The sequence below is a fragment of the Chelonia mydas genome, chromosome 27, assembly GCF_015237465.2.
Source record: "Chelonia mydas isolate rCheMyd1 chromosome 27, rCheMyd1.pri.v2, whole genome shotgun sequence".
NCBI lineage: Eukaryota > Metazoa > Chordata > Testudines > Cheloniidae > Chelonia > Chelonia mydas.
The window spans coordinates 11,739,154-11,759,026 of record NC_057860.1 but is presented as its reverse complement, the minus strand read 5'-3'; the positions used below and the strand labels follow the sequence as shown (position 1 = coordinate 11,759,026).

The 19,873-nt window shown below is 46.7% G+C and overlaps 2 protein-coding genes across 2 annotated transcripts in view; both read left to right on the top strand.

The window, feature by feature from the left end:
• The first annotated feature begins 294 nt into the window (after window positions 1-294).
• CWC25 (CWC25 spliceosome associated protein homolog) lies at window positions 295-14,978 on the top strand. The gene is made up of 10 exons (XM_037886996.2): window positions 295-419; window positions 1,863-2,035; window positions 2,767-3,003; window positions 4,562-4,631; window positions 5,551-5,678; window positions 6,325-6,388; window positions 7,417-7,613; window positions 11,396-11,491; window positions 12,256-12,417; window positions 13,848-14,978. Exons 1-10 carry the CDS (start codon window positions 402-404, stop codon window positions 13,960-13,962), a joined length of 1,260 nt encoding a protein of 419 aa, XP_037742924.1. The 5' UTR covers window positions 295-401; the 3' UTR covers window positions 13,963-14,978.
• Window positions 14,979-16,541: 1,563 nt separating this feature from the next.
• Window positions 16,542-19,873, top strand: part of PIP4K2B (phosphatidylinositol-5-phosphate 4-kinase type 2 beta) — a 33,314-nt gene continuing 29,982 nt past the window's right edge. Inside the window, exon 1 of the mRNA XM_037887209.2 lies at window positions 16,542-17,032. Coding sequence (XP_037743137.1) covers window positions 16,856-17,032 — 177 coding nt within the window. The 5' untranslated portion in view covers window positions 16,542-16,855. The remainder of the gene's footprint in view (window positions 17,033-19,873) is intronic.

The following is a 19,873-nucleotide window of genomic DNA, read 5'->3' as shown; positions in this document are numbered from 1 at the left end:
TGCCCCCCCACTTCCCAGGCCCATAGCCCCCGCATTCATTCCCCTCCCCAAACCTGCCCCCCCACTTCCCAGGCCCATAGCGCCCCCCCATTGGGTCCCCTCCCCCAACCTGCCCCCCCACTTCCCAGGCCCATAGCCCCCCCATTCATTCCCCGCCCCAAACCTGCCCCCCCACTTCCCAGGCCCATAGCGCCCCCCCATTGGGTCCCCTCCCCCAACCTGCCCCCCCCCCCACTTCCCAGGCCCATAGCCCCCCCATTCATTCCCCGCCCCTCCTCCTGAGGCCGGGCCGCGGCGCCGGAAGTGGCGCCATCAGCCGGGGCCCCGCGGGGAAGGAGCCGGCGCCGGGAGCTGACGCGAGGCCGGGCCCGGGAGCGGGGCGAGCTCGAGCCTCCGCCGTGATGGGGGGCGGAGACCTGGTGAGGGGGCGGGGCGATCTGGGGCTTGGCCCCCGGCAGCCCCCCGGGGTTTGGGAGCCTGGATCCCCCTAGAGTTTGCCTGGGGGGATTGGGGGTGGAGGGTTAAATGGGGGGGTCCTCAGCCCCCCCACAGGGCAGTTCTGGGGGGAGAGGCTTTGTCTGCGATGGGGGGGGGGTTGTATTTTGAAGTACACGGGGGGGGGGGCCTGTATTTTGAAATACACGTGTTTCGGGGGGGGGGGTGTCCTGTATTTTGAAATACACGTGTTTCTTGGGGGGGGGTCCTGTATTTTGAAGTACACGTGTTTCGGGGGGGGGTGCTGTATTTTGAATAGCCGTTGCCATTATGGTGCATCCCCCCCGCTGTTTGTTTGTACGGACTCAAGCCGTGGAGAGATTCCCCGGGTAACTCAGGGACACTCAGCTGCATGGCGGTGGCCTCTTTTCATAGTCGCCCTTAGCACCTGTGCAGCTCGCTTTGCTATCCAGAGCACCAGGCCGGCATTAAAGGGGCTTTTGAACCCGCCCAGCACCCACCCCCATCTCGCCAAGGGTTGGCGCAGGGGCTTCGGTGTAAGCTAGCGAGTTGCCCCGGAGCGGGGGGCTTGAATTTAACCGTAAACACACGCCTACGTGTTTGCAGGATCAGGGCCCGAATTTGGTTCTGTGGGGCAAGAGTGAGAGGAAAGGGCTTGCGACGCTTTGTAATCTCTTTGAGTGTAATCTCTTTGGGGCAGGGACTGGCTTTTTGCCCTGTGTTTCTGAGGCCCTGGTCCACAGCTGGGACCCCGAGGTGCTACCACAATTCAGATAATAAATAATGATTCCCTAACTCTCGGCCTAAAACACAAACCAACCCTACCTTTGTTAAATTGAGGTGGTGAACAAATACCAGTGTCTTAGGGAAACGGGACCCCAGAAGAACACAGTAGTTTTACAAAACCCCAAAGGTAGAATGCAAAGTTAAGCCCACGCTTTGATGTTTAAACCTCTGAGATTTTTTTTCAGCTGATTTAAAAGCTGTGGCTTGTTTGCTGCTCAGGCACTCCAAGCGCTGGTTTAGGTGAAAATGAAACCGACTTGTCTGTTTTTATTGGCCAATCTGATTGAAATCCCCCCCCCCCCCCGCCCCCCAAGGTAAAGACCTACGCCTGCTTTTCTTGCATGATTACAGCTCCCACTGAAGATTGGGGGACTTGAATGTGTGTGTGGAATGCAGGAGCAGTCCCTAAATTTGTTCACTAATCTGCCTTCAATACTAATAATCGAAAGCATTCAGAAAGTAGATGAGGAAATATTTGTTGAAATATGACTTCTGTGCCCCTTTGATTCATTCCCCTGGCGCCCCTTGTGAGAAGCTTGTGTTCCTATTTCGCGGAGAGGTTTTGTGGGTCTGGGATATTAGCATTCTAAACTGCTTGTACTGGTTCCTCTTCTCTGTAGAATCTGAAGAAGAGCTGGCATCCCCAGACTCTGCGCAATGTGGAGAAGGTGTGGAAGGCAGAGCAGAAACATGAAGCCGAGCGGAAGAAGATTGAGGAGCTGCAGCGGGAGCTGCGGGAGGAGCGAGCCCGGGAGGAAATGCAGCGCTATGCGGAGGATGTGGGAGCTGTCAAGTAAGAGTTAGGCAGAGTCTTATGCTAGACTCTGTGTATGTTTGTGGTTTTGTCCCTTGAAAATCCTGCGTGCATCATTTGTACTTGAAGTACTTTATGACACCAGGAGGAATTTCTGAATCGGGACATTCTAGTAACACATTTCTCTTAGGACTTGAGTCGCAGCTACCAAATAATTAACTCTCCTGGCTGTCACATTATAAGCTGTGGGTGCCATAAAAAAATGAAGATGCTTGTTATAATGGGCCAACAATTACTTCTGGTATTGATTAGAACAGAGCTGTCCATGTATCTTAGAGCTGTGGCATATAAGTCCACACTGGGAGAAATTTCCGAGCGATGAGATCAGTTACCCTGTGGAATTGCCTGTGGTTGTCATTTAAGAATGGACAAAGGCTGGAGTGTAGAGAATAATCCTGCTGTGACAGAGAGATGGAAAAGACTAAGTCCTAATATGTCCCTTCCATCTAAGTTCTAAGGCCCTAATCCTGTAAAAAATATACATGGGGATTTAACTTTCCACCCTGTGCATGGTCCTATTGACATCAATGGGATTATTCGCCACGTGTAAAGTTCAGCCCCTGCGTAGGTTTTTGCAGGATCAGCGCCCAAGAGAGGGGTTTAAGGTCGGCTTACTCTAAAGCATTTCTGCTTGTCTTTGCAGAGAAAAGTGAAACTTTAGAGCTGCTTGGAAGGAAGACAAAGTAACATGGAGTTTTTGCTTGAAACAGGAAAAAAGAAGAGAAGTTGGACTGGATGTACCAGGGTCCCGGGGGTATGGTGAACAGAGAAGAGTATCTGATGGGCCGCCCTGTGGACAAATACGTCTTTGAGAAGATGGAAGACAAAGAGGCAGGTTGTTCCACTGAAACAGGACTTCTCCCAGGCTCCATTTTTGCCCCCACAGGTGCCAATTCTGTCCTAGACATGGCAAGCAAAATCCGGGAGGATCCACTTTTCATGATAAGGTACTAAATGTGATATTGACCGGGACAATTAACCTAGGCAGGTAGGGAGTTGTGATCACTGCTTGACGATTGGCCAAGAACGGCACACAGCTCGTCTGTTTTAAGACTCGTATTCTGTTTGTCACCCCATACGTCCCCTGCCACTTGTTTCCTGTATCCACCTGTTGTGTCTTGTCTTTCAGACTCAAAGCTATTTGGGGCAGAGACTGTCATTTACTATAAATTTGTACAGTACAATAGGGACCTGGTTGAGACTGCAAAGCACATTTGTAATATGAATGTTTGATTTGATTGGCTTGCAATGGTTTAGATTTTTCTGCTGACTCTCAGAGATGTTGCATGCTGTGGTTGGAGTCTTTTTTTTCTTTTCTTGCTGTGTTCTGTTAAGCAAGAGGATTTGAGCAAGGTACAATTTGACTTAAGGTTTTTCCAAAACCTGAAGATTGTCTAGAGATCTTTTTGGTTCTTTGTTTCCTAAATGTTACACTATTAAAAATCTAGCTCTGAACATACATTTGTGGTGGGGGGTGTGTGTGTGTCCCATTTCCAAGCTTCTCGTGTGTTTTTTTTTAATTTCAAACTTGTGAATACTAAGCACTCATTTGCTTTCCAGGATAAGGGCCAGATCACTTAAGCATGTGAGTAACTTTGCATGTCTGAATGGTCCCATTGAGGTCTGTGAGACCACCCACATCCAGACAGTTACTCATGGCCTGAGGTGTTTGCAGGATGGGGGCCCAAGATGCATCCTGCTGCCCATGCTGTAGCTCAATCTTTGTGGGATTTTAAGCAGTTGATGCCCTCCAGTAAGAAGGTGTAAATTCTAAATGCATCAGTAGGAAACAGAGGCTGCATTTTCTACAAGGCTGTAATTTTGCATCTAGCTCTGGTATAAATGATTGTATCAGAGTTGCATAGAATTAAATCCTGCAGCTGGATTTTGAAAGAGACTGGATAATTTTATGACCAACAATCATAGTTATGCGTGCAAAGGAGTGCTGTGTCTCATGCTGCAGATTGTAAACCGATTGCTCTGTGACTCTAGAAAGAATTTTACTTCCCCTGGGAAAGGCTTTGCAATTGTCTGGTTGCATTACGTATATATTGCTCTTGGCTGAGATATCAGACATTCACCAGTGCCTCAGCCAGGATGGATGGCACTGGGACAAGTCAGTTCCTAAGACAGGACTTGATGGAACCGTGGAGTCAATCTACACAGGGATATAAAACAGTTTCTTGATTGACCTTGCTATTCAGCATTTCAAGTTGGGAAAAAAAAAAAAAAAAAAAAACCAGACAAAGGCCCCGATCCTACAGTTGGATCTGTATGGTCACACTTACAAAGTCTGCTTAAGCCCCAGTCCAGCCAATACACACGTGCTTAACTTTGCTGCCTTGAATAGCCCCATTGATTTCAATGAGACAACTCCTGGTACGAAAGTTAAGTACGTGCATAAGTGATTACAGAATCAGGCCTTGATTTGTGCTTTGAATTAATATTTCATCTTTGATGTTATTAATGTTGTTTGAAAACCCCAGTGTCACTTATTTTCATTAGGAAAAGAGAGGAAGAGAAAAAAAGAGAAGTTTTGAATAATCCTGTAAAAATGAAGAAAATCAAAGAACTGGTATGTATTCTTTAACAGAAATCAGAAGCATAATTTGCATTGAATTGAGTGAGAGCAGAATTGGGGTCCAGAAGAAACACACTTTAGAGTAGTGGCTCTCAATCTTTCCAGACTACTGTACCCCTTTAAGGAGTCTGATTTGTCTTGTGTACCCCCAAGTTTCACCTCACTTAAAAACTACTTGCTTACAAAATCAGATATAAAAATACAAGTGTCACAGCCACACTATTACTGAAAAATTGCTGCCTTTCTCATTTTTACCATATAATTATAAAATAAATCAATTGGAATATAAATATTGTACTTTACATTTCACTGTATAGTCTATAGAGCAGTATAAACAAGTCACTGTATGAAATTTTAGTTTATACTGACTTCGCTAGTACTTGTTATGTAGCCTGTTGTAAAACTAGGAAAATATCTAACTGAGTTGATGTACCCCCGGAAGACCTCTGCATACCCCCCCCGGGGTAAACATTCCCTTGGTTGAGAACCACTGCTTTAGAGAGAGGAATTTTTCTATTCCCTGCCTACTTTTGGGTAAGAACAAGATAAGCTCTTTCATATAGAAAGTTTCTCAGCAACTGTTTAAGAAAAAAAAAAAACAACATGGCTCAGGGGTTGTTGGGTTATCTTTCCCTTTTTACTTATTTGTTACATTATTGTAACAAATTATTTTAATTCTCAATTCTCTTGTCACAGATCAGCTATACCAAGTCACATAGACAGTGAGAAGGTCTCAGGTGGGCTCTATAATAAGAGTCCCTTGCCCCTTCAGAAGAGATTTTGCAAAGTGTGTGTTGGCCTGAGACTCTTTCCATACAGAATCTAATCTTTGTGCAGCCTCCCATGACGGTGGCTGTCTAACACGCGTGTGAGCAGCAATGATCAGCACCGAATTTGGTTTTTGACATTATAGTTGCAGAGCAGCTTGGAAAGAAAGGAAAAGAAGAAGAAGAAGGAGAAGAAAAAGAAGCACAAGAAACGCAGACATCAAAGTTCTAGCAGCGAAAGCACCAGCGGCGATGATGAGCAAAGCCGAGCGAGGTACATTTGGGGGCCTTAGCCTGGCCCTGCACAATTTTGCCACCGCCTACATCTCTGCTCTCCCTTCCTATACTTTTCCAGTCCTTTTGTTTTATTACTCCATTCAAGCTCTCTTGTTCCCTGCTTCACGGCTCTCATGTGGCCCCTATACTTAGAATGATTTCCTTCTCATCTGTCAGTCCCCCCCCTTCAAATTTCTTTTTAAACCGGATTTTTATGAATCCCATATTTTTCCATCAGTCTCTGCACAACTGACCCTCCCATCCCTGGCCTGCTGTCTCATTTCTTGTGCTTTTCATTTACCTTCTCTTTCCCAGTCCCAAAAAGCTTATAATTTCAGAATGTCCTATTCTGCTTTTGTAAAGCACTCAGATCACGTTGTGGTGCTGTGTTATTTTTAGTTATAACATGGTGATTTGGTGGGATGATACACGAACGGCCAGTATCATGGAGGGGGACTACATTTTATTATTTTTTATATTTTCTGTAGGGGAAAAACAAATTGGGAATACACACTCCAAATACGTACCTGTCATGTTAGACTTTTGGATAAACTCTGAAAGATTTCATGGGTGCCGTGGATAGAAAGAGAGATTGTATTAAGTTTTTCCACTCCAAAATACTGTACTTTAATTTTTCCCTTTAGATCCAAGAAGATGGATAGTTCTTGGGAACCTTTTCATCCCAAAGTCCCAGGATACGGCTTACAGGTAGGCACATGCGCTTCTCACAATTTACTGTCTGTAGAGTGTGCATATGTAGCTGTTAGGAAAGCGTGGCTCTAGAGATTACGTAGTGGTTTTAGGCTCTGGAAGAGGACTGTGAGAAATGAGGTGGTTTTGTGGATAAGCTCCCATCAACGATTTCCTTCCAACATAGGTGATGGAACTAGGAGTGCTGGGGGTACTGTCCCACCCCCTGACTTGAAGTGGTTTCTGTCATATATAGGGTTTGCAGTTTTGGTTCTATGGCTCTCAGCCCCCCCACTGTACAAGTTGTTCCAGCACCCTGCCTTCCCAGGTGGATAAGACCAGTTCCATTCAGTTTACTGTGCCAGGGTCATAAGTTTGTCTGACTTTATACCATGCTATTTAAGCACCTGGGGTGATATAGTGGCTCCATTGAAGACAAGGATAAAACTCCCATTGACTTCACTGGATCCAGGATTTCACCCCTTGTCCTCCAGAAAAGGCCTTAAAAACCAAGTTCTCGTGTGCCCTGTGTGGCTGCTAAAGATGTAGTGGGGTTTTTCATAAGAGCAAGGATTTGCCCTGGTTCTTTTTTTTTGGCCAAATTTTCTTGTCCCCTTGCTGTTCTGGTTAGCTGCTGCATGCCACACCAGAAGTGGCTGTATTTTTGGTGCTCTATGTGTGTAGTAGTAAGTGCTTTGGGATGCAAGGCCCTATAGAAATATGTTTAATATGTCTAAAACCTCTGCAGTAGACTGTGGACAGAGAAGAAACAACAAGGAGTCCTTGTGGCACCTTAGAGACTAACAAATTTATTTGGTCATAAGCTTTTGTGGGCTAAAACCCACTTCATCATCAACTTCATGTACAGAGAGACCTTCTTGTGAATGGATGGAGATGTAGATGATGCCTTTTGCCTCTGTCCCATACATATGCATGCACTTTGCCTAGCCTAGTTCTTTGTGCCTCACCAGCACCACGCCGGGGCTCCCATGAGCCTTGTGCTTTTAATTGCTCTCTGTTGAAGGATGTTCTCTTCCTAATTCCAGAGTAGAGACCCTGACCACAATCACAGGCCTCGGCGCTCTCCAGCTGCTGGCCAGGAAAGAGCCACTCACAAACACCGAGACCGCGCTAGGTCAAGGAGCCAGTCCGGGTCTCCTAAGAGAGACACTGGCAAGAAGAGTACAGGGGAGGAAGAGTCTGAGCACAGGAGGTCAAGATCTCCGCCTAGGCATGGTGAACAGTGAGTGTGAAATCTTCACTTGGAAACAGATTAAAATAAAGGGCATGCATGGCTTCTCTCCCGGGGGGAATTCTCAGAAGTTGAATGCTCAGCAGCAAAATTCCTCCTATTACCTCATCAGCCTACTTGTAACTCTTTCTAACATTTCTGCAGCTTTAATTTCTCACATGACTTTATCCCAATGACTTGACGTTAAAGCTGGTGGAATGACAGATGCCTGGCTTTGTATCATCTGTTCAAGGGGCTGCCTCTGTAGCTGTTGTAGAGATCTCCCAAACCACAAACAGGGCTTGGGAAGGATTTAATTAGATTTAGTAAATAAATTGTAATCCTTGAATTATCTCTTTATCCTAGAAATGAACAAGGGGAGACAGGGTAGGGTGAGACTCACCATGAATTCAAATTTACAGAGAAAAGTTGTTTAAATTTAATCAATCGTTCTTATGGTGGAAAGTTTTTCCAAATATTCTCACAACACTGACACTCCCTTCTACTTCTAAACACCTATTAACCCCTTCCCCACAAAAAGGAAGTTTAATAAAATCTTAATCAAAATCCCTAATCCAAGCAGAGTTGTGACCCCATAAAGGGAGAACTGCCGGAGAACTGCCAGAGACTCCATGAAACCCACTAAGGACTTTGCTCTTGCTATCAGTGTTACATGGAAGGGGCTCAGATAGGAAGATGATGGGTGACCGTAGAAAACCCTAAAATAGATTGTTAAAGGGACATTGACAATTTAGAATCTGGTTCGTTTTTTACAAAATAGCTTCAGCCCCCAGTCTCCTTGCCACTCGCACTTTTTGTATTCGTTTAAAAAGTTTTTTTTCCCCCTCCTGTTCCTGTGAATAAAAATGACCCATATAAACAAGCAAAAGGGGAGAGCAACTATTTGGGGAACCAGTGAAAGCAAGTTTACTCAAAGTGCAGCCAAATGCACAACATAAGCAACCGGAGGAACTTTTTGTCCCTCTTGAATCTCTTTCCGTTATAGTCATTTTAGGGGCTCTTTGTTTTAAAAAAAAAATAATAATAATAAAATAAAATTCAGGCAGTGTGTGATTTTTTTTGAAGTGGATAGTGTCTCTTTAAAATATGTTTTGAGGGTTAATATGATGTCAGTGGCTTTAACAAAGTATTTGGTATGGCGAGATGCTCTGAAAAATGATATATGAAGCAATTATTGTTATGAATCTTTACTTCCACAGTCATGAAATGCTGATAAACCTTGGATACTAGTTATTCCCTGCCGGTGCAAAAAACTTACGTTGGGTAAAAAAAACGATAAAAAAAACCCATGAAAATAAAGTAAGTCTAAAAATTAATTTTTAAAATGAACATCCATTCTGCTGAAGGTGACAGATAATGTACCTGGAACTATAGGAGAGCTCTTATTTCAAAACGCCAGCGATAGTCCTTGTGGTCTGTTAGATATCTGGTTGCTACAGAAGAGGGCTAGAGGTATGTTGATATTATGTAAAAAGAAAAGGAGTACTTGTGGCACCTTAGAGACTAACCAATTTATTTGAGCATAAGCTTTCGTGAGCTACAGCTCACTTCATCGGATGCATACTGTGGAAAGTACAGAAGATCTTTTTATATACAGAAACCATGAAAAAAATGGGTGTTTACCACTACAAAAGGTTTTCTCTCCCCCCCACCCCACTCTCCTGCTGGTAATAGCTTATCTAAAGTGATCACTCTCCTTACAATGTGTATGATAATCAAGTTGGGCCATTTCCAGCACAAATCCAGGGTTTAACAAGAATGTCTGGGGGGGCTGGAAAAAACAAGGGGAAATAGGTTACCTTGCATAATGACTTAGCCACTCCCAGTCTCTATTCAAGCCCCATCATCTCAGGCATTGGCACCCTGACAGCAGGATTGTCTGGCTATGTAGACTCCCTCCTCAGGCCCTACGCTACCAGCACTCCCAGCTACCTTCGAGACATCACTGATTTCCTGAGGAAACTACAATCCATCGGTGATCTTCCTGATAACACCATCCTGGCCACTATGGATGTAGAAGCCCTCTACACCAACATTCCACACAAAGATGGACTACAAGCCATCAAGAACACTATCCCCGATAATGTCACGGCTAACCTGGTGGCTGAACTTTGTGACTTTGTCCTTACCCATAACTATTTTACATTTGGGGACAATGTATACCTTCAAATCAGCGGCACTGCTATGGGTACCCGCATGGCCCCACAGCATGCCAACATTTTTATGGCTGACTTAGAACAACGCTTCCTCAGCTCTCGTCCCCTAACGCCCCTACTCTACTTGCGCTATATTGATGACATCTTCATCATCTGGACCCATGGAAAAGAAGCACTTGAGGAATTCCACCATGATTTCAACAATTTCCATCCCACCATCAACCTCAGCCTGGTCCAGTCCACACGAGATCCACTTCCTGGACACTACAGTGCTCATAAACGATGGTCACATAAACACCACCCTATACCAGAAACCTACTGACCGCTATTCCTACCTACATGCCTCCAGCTTTCACCCTGACCGCACCACATGATCCATTGTCTACAGCCAAGCTCTGCGATACAACCGCATTTGCTCCAACCTCTCAGACAGAGACAAACACCTACAAGATCTCTATCAAGCATTCTTACAACTACAATACCCACCTGCGGAAGTGAAGAAACAGATTGATAGAGCCAGAAGACTTCCCAGAAGTCACCTACTACAGGACAGGCCTAACAAAGAAAATAACAGAACGCCACTAGCCGTCACCTTCAGCCCCCAACTAAAACCCCTCCAACGCATTATTAAGGATCTACAACCTATCCTGACGGATGACCCAACACTCTCACAAATCTTGGGAGACAGGCCAGTCCTTGCCTACAGACAGCCCCCCAACCTGAAGCAAATACTCACCAGCAACCACATACCACACAACAGAACCACTAACCCAGGAACCTATCCTTGCAACAAAGCCCGTTGCCAACTGTGCCCACATATCTATTCAGGGGACATCATCACAGGGCCTAATAACATCAGCCACACTATCAGAGGCTCGTTCACCTGCACATCCACCAATGTGATATGCCATTATGTGCCAGCAATGCCCCTCTGCCATGTACATTGGTCAAACTGGACAGTCTCTACGTAAAAGAATAAATGGACACAAATCAGATGTCAAGAATTATAACATTCATAAACCAGTAGGAGAACACTTCAATCTCTCTGGTCACGCGATTACAGACATGAAAGTTGCGATATTACAACAGAAAAACTTCAAAACAAGACTCCAGCGAGAGACTGTTGAATTGGAATTCATTTGCAAATTGGATACAATTAACTTAGGCTTGAATAGAGACTGGGGGTGGCTAAGTCATTATGCAAGGTAACCTATTTCCCCTTGTTTCCCCCCCCCCGCCCCCGACGTTCTTGTTAAACCCTGGATTTGTGCTGGAAATGGCCCACCTTGATTATCATACACATTGTAAGGAGAGTGATCACTTTAGATAAGCTTTTGCCAGCAGGAGAGTGGGGTGGGGGGAGAGAAAACCTTTTGTAGTGGTAAACACCCATTTTTTCATGGTTTGTGTGTATAAAAAAAATCTTCTGTATTTTGCACAGTATGCATCCGATGAAGTGAGCTGTAGCTCACGAAAGCTTATGTTCAAATAAATGGGTTAGTCTCTAAGGTGCCACAAGTCCTCCTTTTCTTTTTGCGAACACAGACTAACACGGCTGTTACTCTGAAACTTGATATTATGTGCATGTGTTGTTAAAAATTCTTTCCTGGATTACAGGTACAGCACCAGGGTGGACAGGAAAGAAAAAGAAAGGGCTAGGAGCCCTTCCCCTAAAAAAGGATACCGACGACAGCATGCTTCAGGGTATACTAGGTAGGCAAAATGTTGCACATCTGGCACCTTCATAAGGAAGCTGCCCATGCTGATCCTAAAATAATAGGCAGTGAGTAATGCAAAAACATTAACTAGAATGGACTGGACAACAGCAGGTCAGGTGAACAGTCCAAACAGTGTTTGATATTTACGAGTGTGTTGTATTTTACCATCTCGTACTGCTTCCCACTGTGATGCGTGTTCTCTTCCTGGCTACCAGTTGTTCAGCTGCCATGTATCAGCCTGCGGGGGTGAATGTGAAGTTGTCGTTTTATCCCACAGACTGGTAGCTAGAAGCATTCTATATCAAGGCCATCAGGCTAACGTGATGTCCTTGTTGGTTCCTCTTACCAATCAGTTTAAAAGACAAAAAAAGTCTTGGATCTCATTGGGCCGTGGAGGGAAGGAAAATAGTAAAGATCAAAAGACATTCCACTTAAGTATGTGTTTAAGCACCTTGCTGAATCAAGGCCCAAAAGAAAGCTGTGTCAGAAATGTCAAGAACTTGAGGCTCAAACAGCTGTTATGGAAAACATCCAGGAGATGGGTGGCGATGTTGCCCATTTCTGTCTTATAAGGAATGAAGGGCCTTCTTGAGTATGTTCATACTTCAGAGCCTCAGCAAACAAGGAAGATCTCCTATGGGATTGCTGTGTTCAATAATGTAGTGGATTGTGTCCCTTGCTGTGAATAACTTCTGCATTAGATGGGGATGGGAGAGGCAAGCGATCATAATGAACAGCGCTATTTCTGCCTCTCAACAGAAAGATCTCCGCCGAGGAGCTAGAGCGTAAGCGTCAGGAAATGTTGGAAAACGCCAAGTGGCGGGAAGAGGAGAGAGCGAACAATGTCAGGAGACACCGAAAGGAGGAGGAGCGGGAACAAGAACTGGAGAAACTCCGCTCCCGAGATGGGAAATTCCTACAGTGAGTGTCTCGCTAGCCCACCCCTCTAGATGAGTTAGACGCAGGGAATAGTCCCCCAAGGGAATGGGTGAGACAGCAGTCGAGACATTTAAAACTAGACTCGACAAAAACACTGTAGGGAATAATCCTGCACTGGCTGCAGGATGGGATGAGGTAGAACCTGATGGAGCTTCTCCATTTCTGCTGTCTGATTCCATGTTGTACAGTAGAACTAAGGAAGTTTAAATGTTTTTTTTAACCTAATTCTCTAAAAAAAAAAAAAAAGTGATCAAGACTTCAGTGGCTGCCTAGTCATTCAGTGCAAGTTATTTGTGGAGCACTATAGAACCGCATGGTGTTTTACAAGCGGATAAAGAATAATTCCTTGTTCTCAGAACGTGCAGTATCAAGGCCTGATCCCACAAATTCCCTGTACACAGACCTCCTGTGGGAGTCTATGTGCAGAGGGCTTGTGTGATTGGGCCCTAACTAGAAATAACAGACCGTGCAGGGTAAGGGGTGTTATGAGAGAGAGGCATCTGTGAACACAAGGGGTGACGTGTCATCATCTCCCCCCCCCCCCGCCTCCCCAGGCTCTTTATGCTGGGTAAAAGTTGGAGCATTGTAAAGTGGCTGGGGAAGGATTCTCTCAGTGTGGAATCTGAGGAAGACAGCTGTATAGGTGTTTTCTGAGGACCCGCTCACAGACCTGGGCATAGGGGGTGTGGCAGGAGTGGTGTATGAGGCAGGGCTACAGTACACAGTGCTGTAGCCCAGGGAGCCCCCATGAACTGTCTGAATTATGCTGGAGGCTGCCCAGAATTGGGAAGGTGCAAAGTAGCTTAAAATCACCACAGTGAATCCTCCTGGGCAGAATCCAAAGGAGGAGGGTGGATTCCTCCCTCCTGCTCTCAGAGCAGACAAGTTGACAAATTTTGCGCGTTACTTGAGGGCGCGGGAGGAGCATAGGATATTGTTTAATAATGTGGCCTGAGTCTTAAAGGTAGTTCATCAGCGCTCACAATTATCCCTTCTCGTCTGTAGCTAACATCGCAATTTACAGCATGAGCTGTAGCATTTGAGTTCCCAGAGGAGCACTGCCCTGGTTTGGGGACAGATTGCTTTTCCCTCTTGTATGCTTCTCAGAAAGCAGCCGAATCTCCCGGGACAGATACATTGGTAATTAACAGTTCTGTTTGGGAGGTTGAGGAGTAATTGGGAACCTCTTAAAAATCTATACAGAGCAACGCTGACCCTGCATATATGGTACTTAGTCCGTCACAGGCTAAACTGTAGTCATTCAAATGTTCCAGTGCAGACTGCATTAGGAAGCAGCAGTCTGTTTCCTGTTCTAGCTCATGCATGAGAGTCCAGGAACAATGAAGCTTTACTGGAAAGAGTAAAATTTAGAAGGATGATCTGACTTACTTTCTCATTCAATTCTTCTGCAGCCACATAAAACTGGAGAGTGCATCCACTTCCTCTGTTGAGGATCGGGTCAAACGCAACATCCACTCCATCCAGAGAACACCAGCTGCCCTGGAAAAACACTTTATGCAGAGATGAAACTTGCTGTCCTCCTGCTGATGTGCTGGCTCACTAGGGCTTTTTCAGAACAGTTCACAGGACACTTCTTCTCAGTGGGCAGCTGCCCCATGCACAGAGGGATCCTCCAACAACCTACACAGACTTCTGCAATGATACTTACTCTGTGAAAGGGAGCTGGCCTTCTCTATATCAGCACAGAGTTCCTTGGCCTTCTAGCTTTGTGAATACATTTGTACCCAGAGTATTAAATTGCACCAAGCTGTTTGCTGGAGACACCTTCCACCCTTATATTCTATTTTTAACATTTTGCCAGATCCTGCTTCCTGTTGTCTACCTAAACCAGCATCCATTTTTAATACTGTTATCAGACACAAATTTCTGGTAACTAATTACCAGACTAATTGGGCAAGTTGACCTCTTTCGATGCCTGAGAAAGAATCTATTTTATCAATAGTGTAGAATCGGCCTTGGGAACAAATTCACCTGTGGAGTTACTCTGCTAACTTCTGTGAAGTGACACCAGAGACGGACTTAGCTTGATTAGTATTCAGTATCACCAGTTTGGGAATAGGCAAGGAGGGTGTATGGAGTTAGTTTCAGCCAAACTAATCTGTGAAATATCTGTAGAAATGTGCCGAATTGCTCACAGGTTTGAATGATGTGTCAGCAAGGCGGAGACTTGAGTGAAAGGAAAAATAAACTGAAGCAAAACTCAAACAAGATGCAGGTAATAGAATAAAATATTTCTCTGGGATTTTGTACATATATGCAGAGGAATGGGCATAAGTACAGGTGTGTATATCTGACTAGGCTTTTTCTTGTTCCTAACCCTCTTTTCTGGAAATGAGTCAGATTCTAATTGCAGAGAGCATTGTCAATTCATGAGTTGGGGCCAATTAGCAATTAGTGCAGTAGGTTACATCAGCCATGGAAAACCATCATAAAAATGTCCCTTCCCCCATTATGTTGAAAATGAGTATTTTACATCCACAAATAAAACTGTTGTTCTGATAAGCAGGCAAAAACCTTTGCAATGCTGAGTGACACAATTGTGTGTTCATGGGTGGAAGGGGCATTATTTGGAGGCTGAGGGTAGCAATGTGAGACATTTAATTAGGGTTTTTCTCCATTTTATGAGAGGTGGGGGGGAGGGATAGCTCTAATGGTTTGAGCATTGGCCTGCTAAACCCAGGGTTGTGAGTTCAATCCTTGAGGGGGCCATTTTAGGGATCTGGGGCAAAAATTGGGGATTGGTCCTGCTTCAAGCAGGGGGTTGGACTAGATGACCTCCTGAGGTCCCTTCCAACCCTAACCTTCTATGGTTCTATGAGGTCAGGCAAATATACTTTGTATCTGAGAGAGCAAATTTTCATGACAGTTTTGCAAAGCTGATTTAAGTACTCTCTTTGAATTGACCAGGCTCTATAAAATGTTTTCCTTTGGCAGATGATTATTGCTCTGTAGTGGCTTACTGCTGGGTTATTCTAAAATTAGTGCAAATGGGAGTCAGAAATGAACCCATTTACTTTAAGCAACTTTTAAAATTATACCTAAAAGACACAGTATTTCTCACTCCTGCCCTCGTACATTGCCCCTGCAGATCTTTCATCCTTGTTGTGTTACAGCAATGGGTTCTATTAAATGTTGTGTGGGCTCTTTTACAGCTGTGTGTTTGGCTCATAACCACTTTTGTCACAGAAACAATAGGAGGCACTAGTAGAAAAAGCTGTAATTCAGGAGAAAGAATTAGAATTGCACAGAGTGATTGAAAAAGGCCATACCAACACATTCTCGGTCTCCTCAAGCATTAATGAGATTTACACTAAATGACTAGCCAGTGACCTTAAATCCTTATCATCAGGTAAGGAAATAAACCAACCAGCTGCCCTTATTAAATAGTCAGAGCTGGCTAACAAACTACAGATGTTTCCCTCCTTGTAGTTCCTATGACTGGGCTTACCCTCTGCCTCTCTGGAAAAGCCACAGGTATTTTGCCCTTTGGCCCCTGTCTTTATACTGCACTTGGATTTGAAGAAAGCTTCCCCTGGAGGAACCTGACATGCTCCCCTCTCTGCAGGCTGGAGGGGGAGCAGAGTTGCAGCTCCTGGGTCTCCCGCTTCCAGCGCGGGGATCTTGGAGGGGGAAGCTAGGGGGACCCCTGGCGGGGCACGTGGAAGATGAGGCGGGAGGAAGCTGCCAAGCGCCACCCCCCATGTGCGGCTGTGCCCCTTTCGCTCGCCCTTTAAGAGTGTGTGTGTGACATAGATAGCAGGCCATTCATAATTCCAGGCGCCTCGCTGCTTATTGGCTACAGTCGGGCAGGGCGGGGCCTGACGTAATACGTCACTCAACTTGGGCGAGACCATCATGGGCGAGAGGAGGAGGGAGACATTTTTTCCAACCCCCTTCTCTACCTCGCCCGTTCTCGCGGTTCCCCCATCAGCCTAGCATGTCTGACGTATCCTTAGGTCTTCCTAGGGGAACCCGTCCGGGCCTAACCCGGGACCAGGCTGTGGCTTTCCCTCCTTACACTCCTGCTCTCAGTACCCCTTGCCAGTGTGGGGAATGGTACATCCCACTCCCCTCCTCCTCAAGCCTCCGCCATCTTGGCGCCTCCTCAGTGCAGGAGCCGGAGCGGGCTCGGCCGGCCGGAGCGGCTCCTCCTTCGCGGTGGAGCGAACCACTGCAGGGACGGGCAGGAGGGGCAGCTAGCGGGGCGGCCGGCACCATTGTGGGGAGAGCAAGAAGCGAACGGGCCGGACCGAGCTGGCGGGGGCGGACGGCTCCATCGGGCGGAGGGTGTAGGGGTTCGGGCGGAACCACTGTTTGGGGGTGAGGGGGTGTGTGTAACGGGCCGGGGCGGAACCATGCGGAGGCGCTGCTAGGGAAGGGGGAGGGGGGCGGATCCGCCATGGCCTCGAACTGCGCGGGGGGCTCGTCGGCGGGGGGCGCCGGGGCGGCGCTGGGGGCCGCGCTCAGCGCCAGCAAGACCAAGACCAAGAAGAAGCACTTCGTGTGTCAGAAGGTGAAGCTGTTCCGGGCCTCGGAGCCGCTGCTCAGCGTCCTCATGTGGGGGGCCAACCACACGGTGAGGCGAGCCCGGGATCGGGGCCCTTCCCCCCCCACCCTCCACCCCGGGACCCCTGGGCCTCCGAGCCCGCGCTCGTTGGGGGGAGCCGCACGGGGAGGAGACCTCGGGATCGGGGCCCCCATCCATTTCCTTGGGGACCCCCCCAGTGAGGAGACCTCACCCCCCCCCCCTTGAAACCCCCTCGGGCCCTCCCCACAGTTCCCTCACGGGAGGGGGGGCAACAATATGGTGAGGAGACCCTACTATGGGGGTCGGGGGGTTTTCCCCATTCCTCTGAGGGTACTCCCCCTTCCCCAGGGCACCCTGATCCCGGGGCTCTCAGCGTCCCTCATGCTGGGGGGCAGCCCCATGGTGAGGGGACCCCAAGCACCTCCCTGCCTCTGGGACGTCTTCCATCCCCTGGGATCAGGGCCCCCACCCTGGACACTCCCACCCCTTGCCCCTGGGGTACCTGCACCCCAGGAACCCTGCGCCCCCCCCTTTCCTTGGGCACCTATGACTCAGGTCTCGGAGCCCGTCCCCAGTTGTTTTCCCCATCCCCTCAGGGCTCTGACACCTCTCAGCCCAATGACAGGGCCCCCCCATCTCCTTGGAACCAGGAGGTCCCGCTTAGGGGGGTAGCAACATGGTGGAAAAACTCCAGAGGGCCCCCCTGCGTCACCCTGGGATTCCCCATCCTCTCTGTGAGAGCCCAACTACACAGTGAGATCTTGGGAGACTCTGTCTCTCCGGCCCTCCCATTCCCGAAGATCCTCATAGCCCTCTACATCCCTGTGTGGGAATCTACTGTAGTGTGGTTAGCCAGGAAGGACTCTTGGCCCCTCCCCTCCCACACACATTGGAGATTCCCCTAATGCTAGGAAACCACAGAGGCAGCCTTAGCATCCTCATGGTAGGGTCAGATGCACAGGGAGGAGATGCATTCATTCTTGCCGTGGAAACCCTCACCCCAAACTTTGGAGCCCGTGCTGAATATTGACAATGTGGGGGCCATGTCCCAGGTGAGATCCCAGGGCATTGGGGGCCATAGATTTCCCATGGAGGATGGAGTGACACCTACCTCAGGTGGAAGCTGGGGGGGGGTTGATATGAATATCTCTGAAGCACTCTGAGCTCCTCACCTGTCACAGTCTTCTTTGGATCCTGCTTCTGACAGCTTCATACCTTACTCAGTAAACTTCTTCCCTCAGCTTCTGTGATTGCACCAAAATCTTGCACCGTTCTCCTCATCTACCCGGATGGGATGGGATGGATTGGAAATGACTGCCTCATGGCTGTGGCAAATAAACTACCATGGCAGCAGTTAAAGATCTGAAATCCATCATCCTAGTATAATCTTCTGATCATGGAATTCCAGAAACCTTTCTCTCCTCCCGTCCTCACTTCAAATTTAATGTACTCCTTTTTGGGGCTGGGAAAACGTTATTCCTTCTCATGGAGTGAAAGGGCCTAAGCCATGCATTCCTGCAGAACTTAATTTGCTGATTATTATTATTAATAAAGCTTTCTAGCCCATATGGTGGTGAAGAAAACCTCACAAATATGACCCGATGCATGTCGTCTTCCTGAGTCAAAAGATGCTCAGGTGTTTCTGCTGCTGCTCAGAACTTTGCCAAGAAGCAATCTAATGAAATTAACAAGACTTCTGTCAGCTTCACTGCTGTCATTAGGAACCCTTCAGAAGCAGTGAAATTAACAAAGGTTCTTGTCAGTTTCACTTGCTGCCTCACAGTCACTGGAGGAGTTGCACTTGGAACTTCTTGGTGGCCCTGGTCCCTTTTTTATTGGCCGTTGGCTGGTACGAATTTGGAAAATTTTTCAAACCTTGAATTGTTATGTTGCAATGGAATCTATTAAGGCTCAGAACACTTGGCTGTGAAGAATTTACTCAGAGAACGGGAGGCAAGGCAAAAGTTTGGTGCGAACACCAAGCTAGTAATGTGATTATATCAAACATATATTATAATGAAACTGCTGCCAGAAACTGCAAAGCTGCATTCTGTAGAGCCAGAAAAGGGTTTAGAAAACATCAGTTGTGACCCCCCCCACCCTCTGACAAATATCTGTGATTTCCTAATGAATTGGCAATTATTTTTTATTTTACTCTGTTGCCACCGGCCTTGTTGCTGAGAAGGCATTTAGGTGAAGCTAAAACAGTTGGAGCCCAGCTCCACCATTGTGTAAAACAGATCATAGTCTAAATTATTTTTATTTGCTTTACTAATGAGCAGTTGCTCATGCAAGCCTGTGTTTGAGGAGTCCTCGGAGTAGGGCATCACAGAGTTATTTGTATATGAGGTGGAATCACTTATGTGCTGCAAACAAATAGATTAGGCCAATTCTTATCATGCAGCAACTGTCTGTGAACAAGGCTCATTGCAAATGAAAAAGAACAGTCGAACCTGTGCATAATTGGCCAACCCTGAACAAATATTGACAGGAAAGCACCTTTTCTACTTTTTACAATTAGAAAAGAAGTCTGCCCAGCTCTTAGGATGACAAATTACAGAAGCTGGAGTGAGGGTAATGCTTTGAGAGAGTCTTGTCACTGCCTAGCGCATGGCTGCCCAATTGGTCCATGTGCTTACTGAGAGCTCCTTAAGTCAAAGGCCTGAAACTAGATAGTGAGGCATATAGTTATGTTTTACTGATCACGTCCACTGCCAGTGCGTTTATGCCACAGTTCTACCTCAAGTTCCAAAGCCATGTCCCAGCCTGAACTGGGCATGGTATAATATGTAGGAAGGATTGTCTGCAACCCATTCTCTCCTTTGGTTGTTCCAAAGGCTTGGTTAGAAATCTGAAGGGATTGTCCCCAGGAAGTTATAGGTCATGTGT

Coding starts and splice junctions, on each gene's coding strand:
- CWC25 (XM_037886996.2), top strand. Junction 3,004..4,561: donor GATCCACTTTTCATGATAAG/GTACTAAATGTG, acceptor TATTTTCATTAG/GAAAAGAGAGGAAGAGAAAA. Junction 12,418..13,847: donor CGAGATGGGAAATTCCTACA/GTGAGTGTCTCG, acceptor ATTCTTCTGCAG/CCACATAAAACTGGAGAGTG.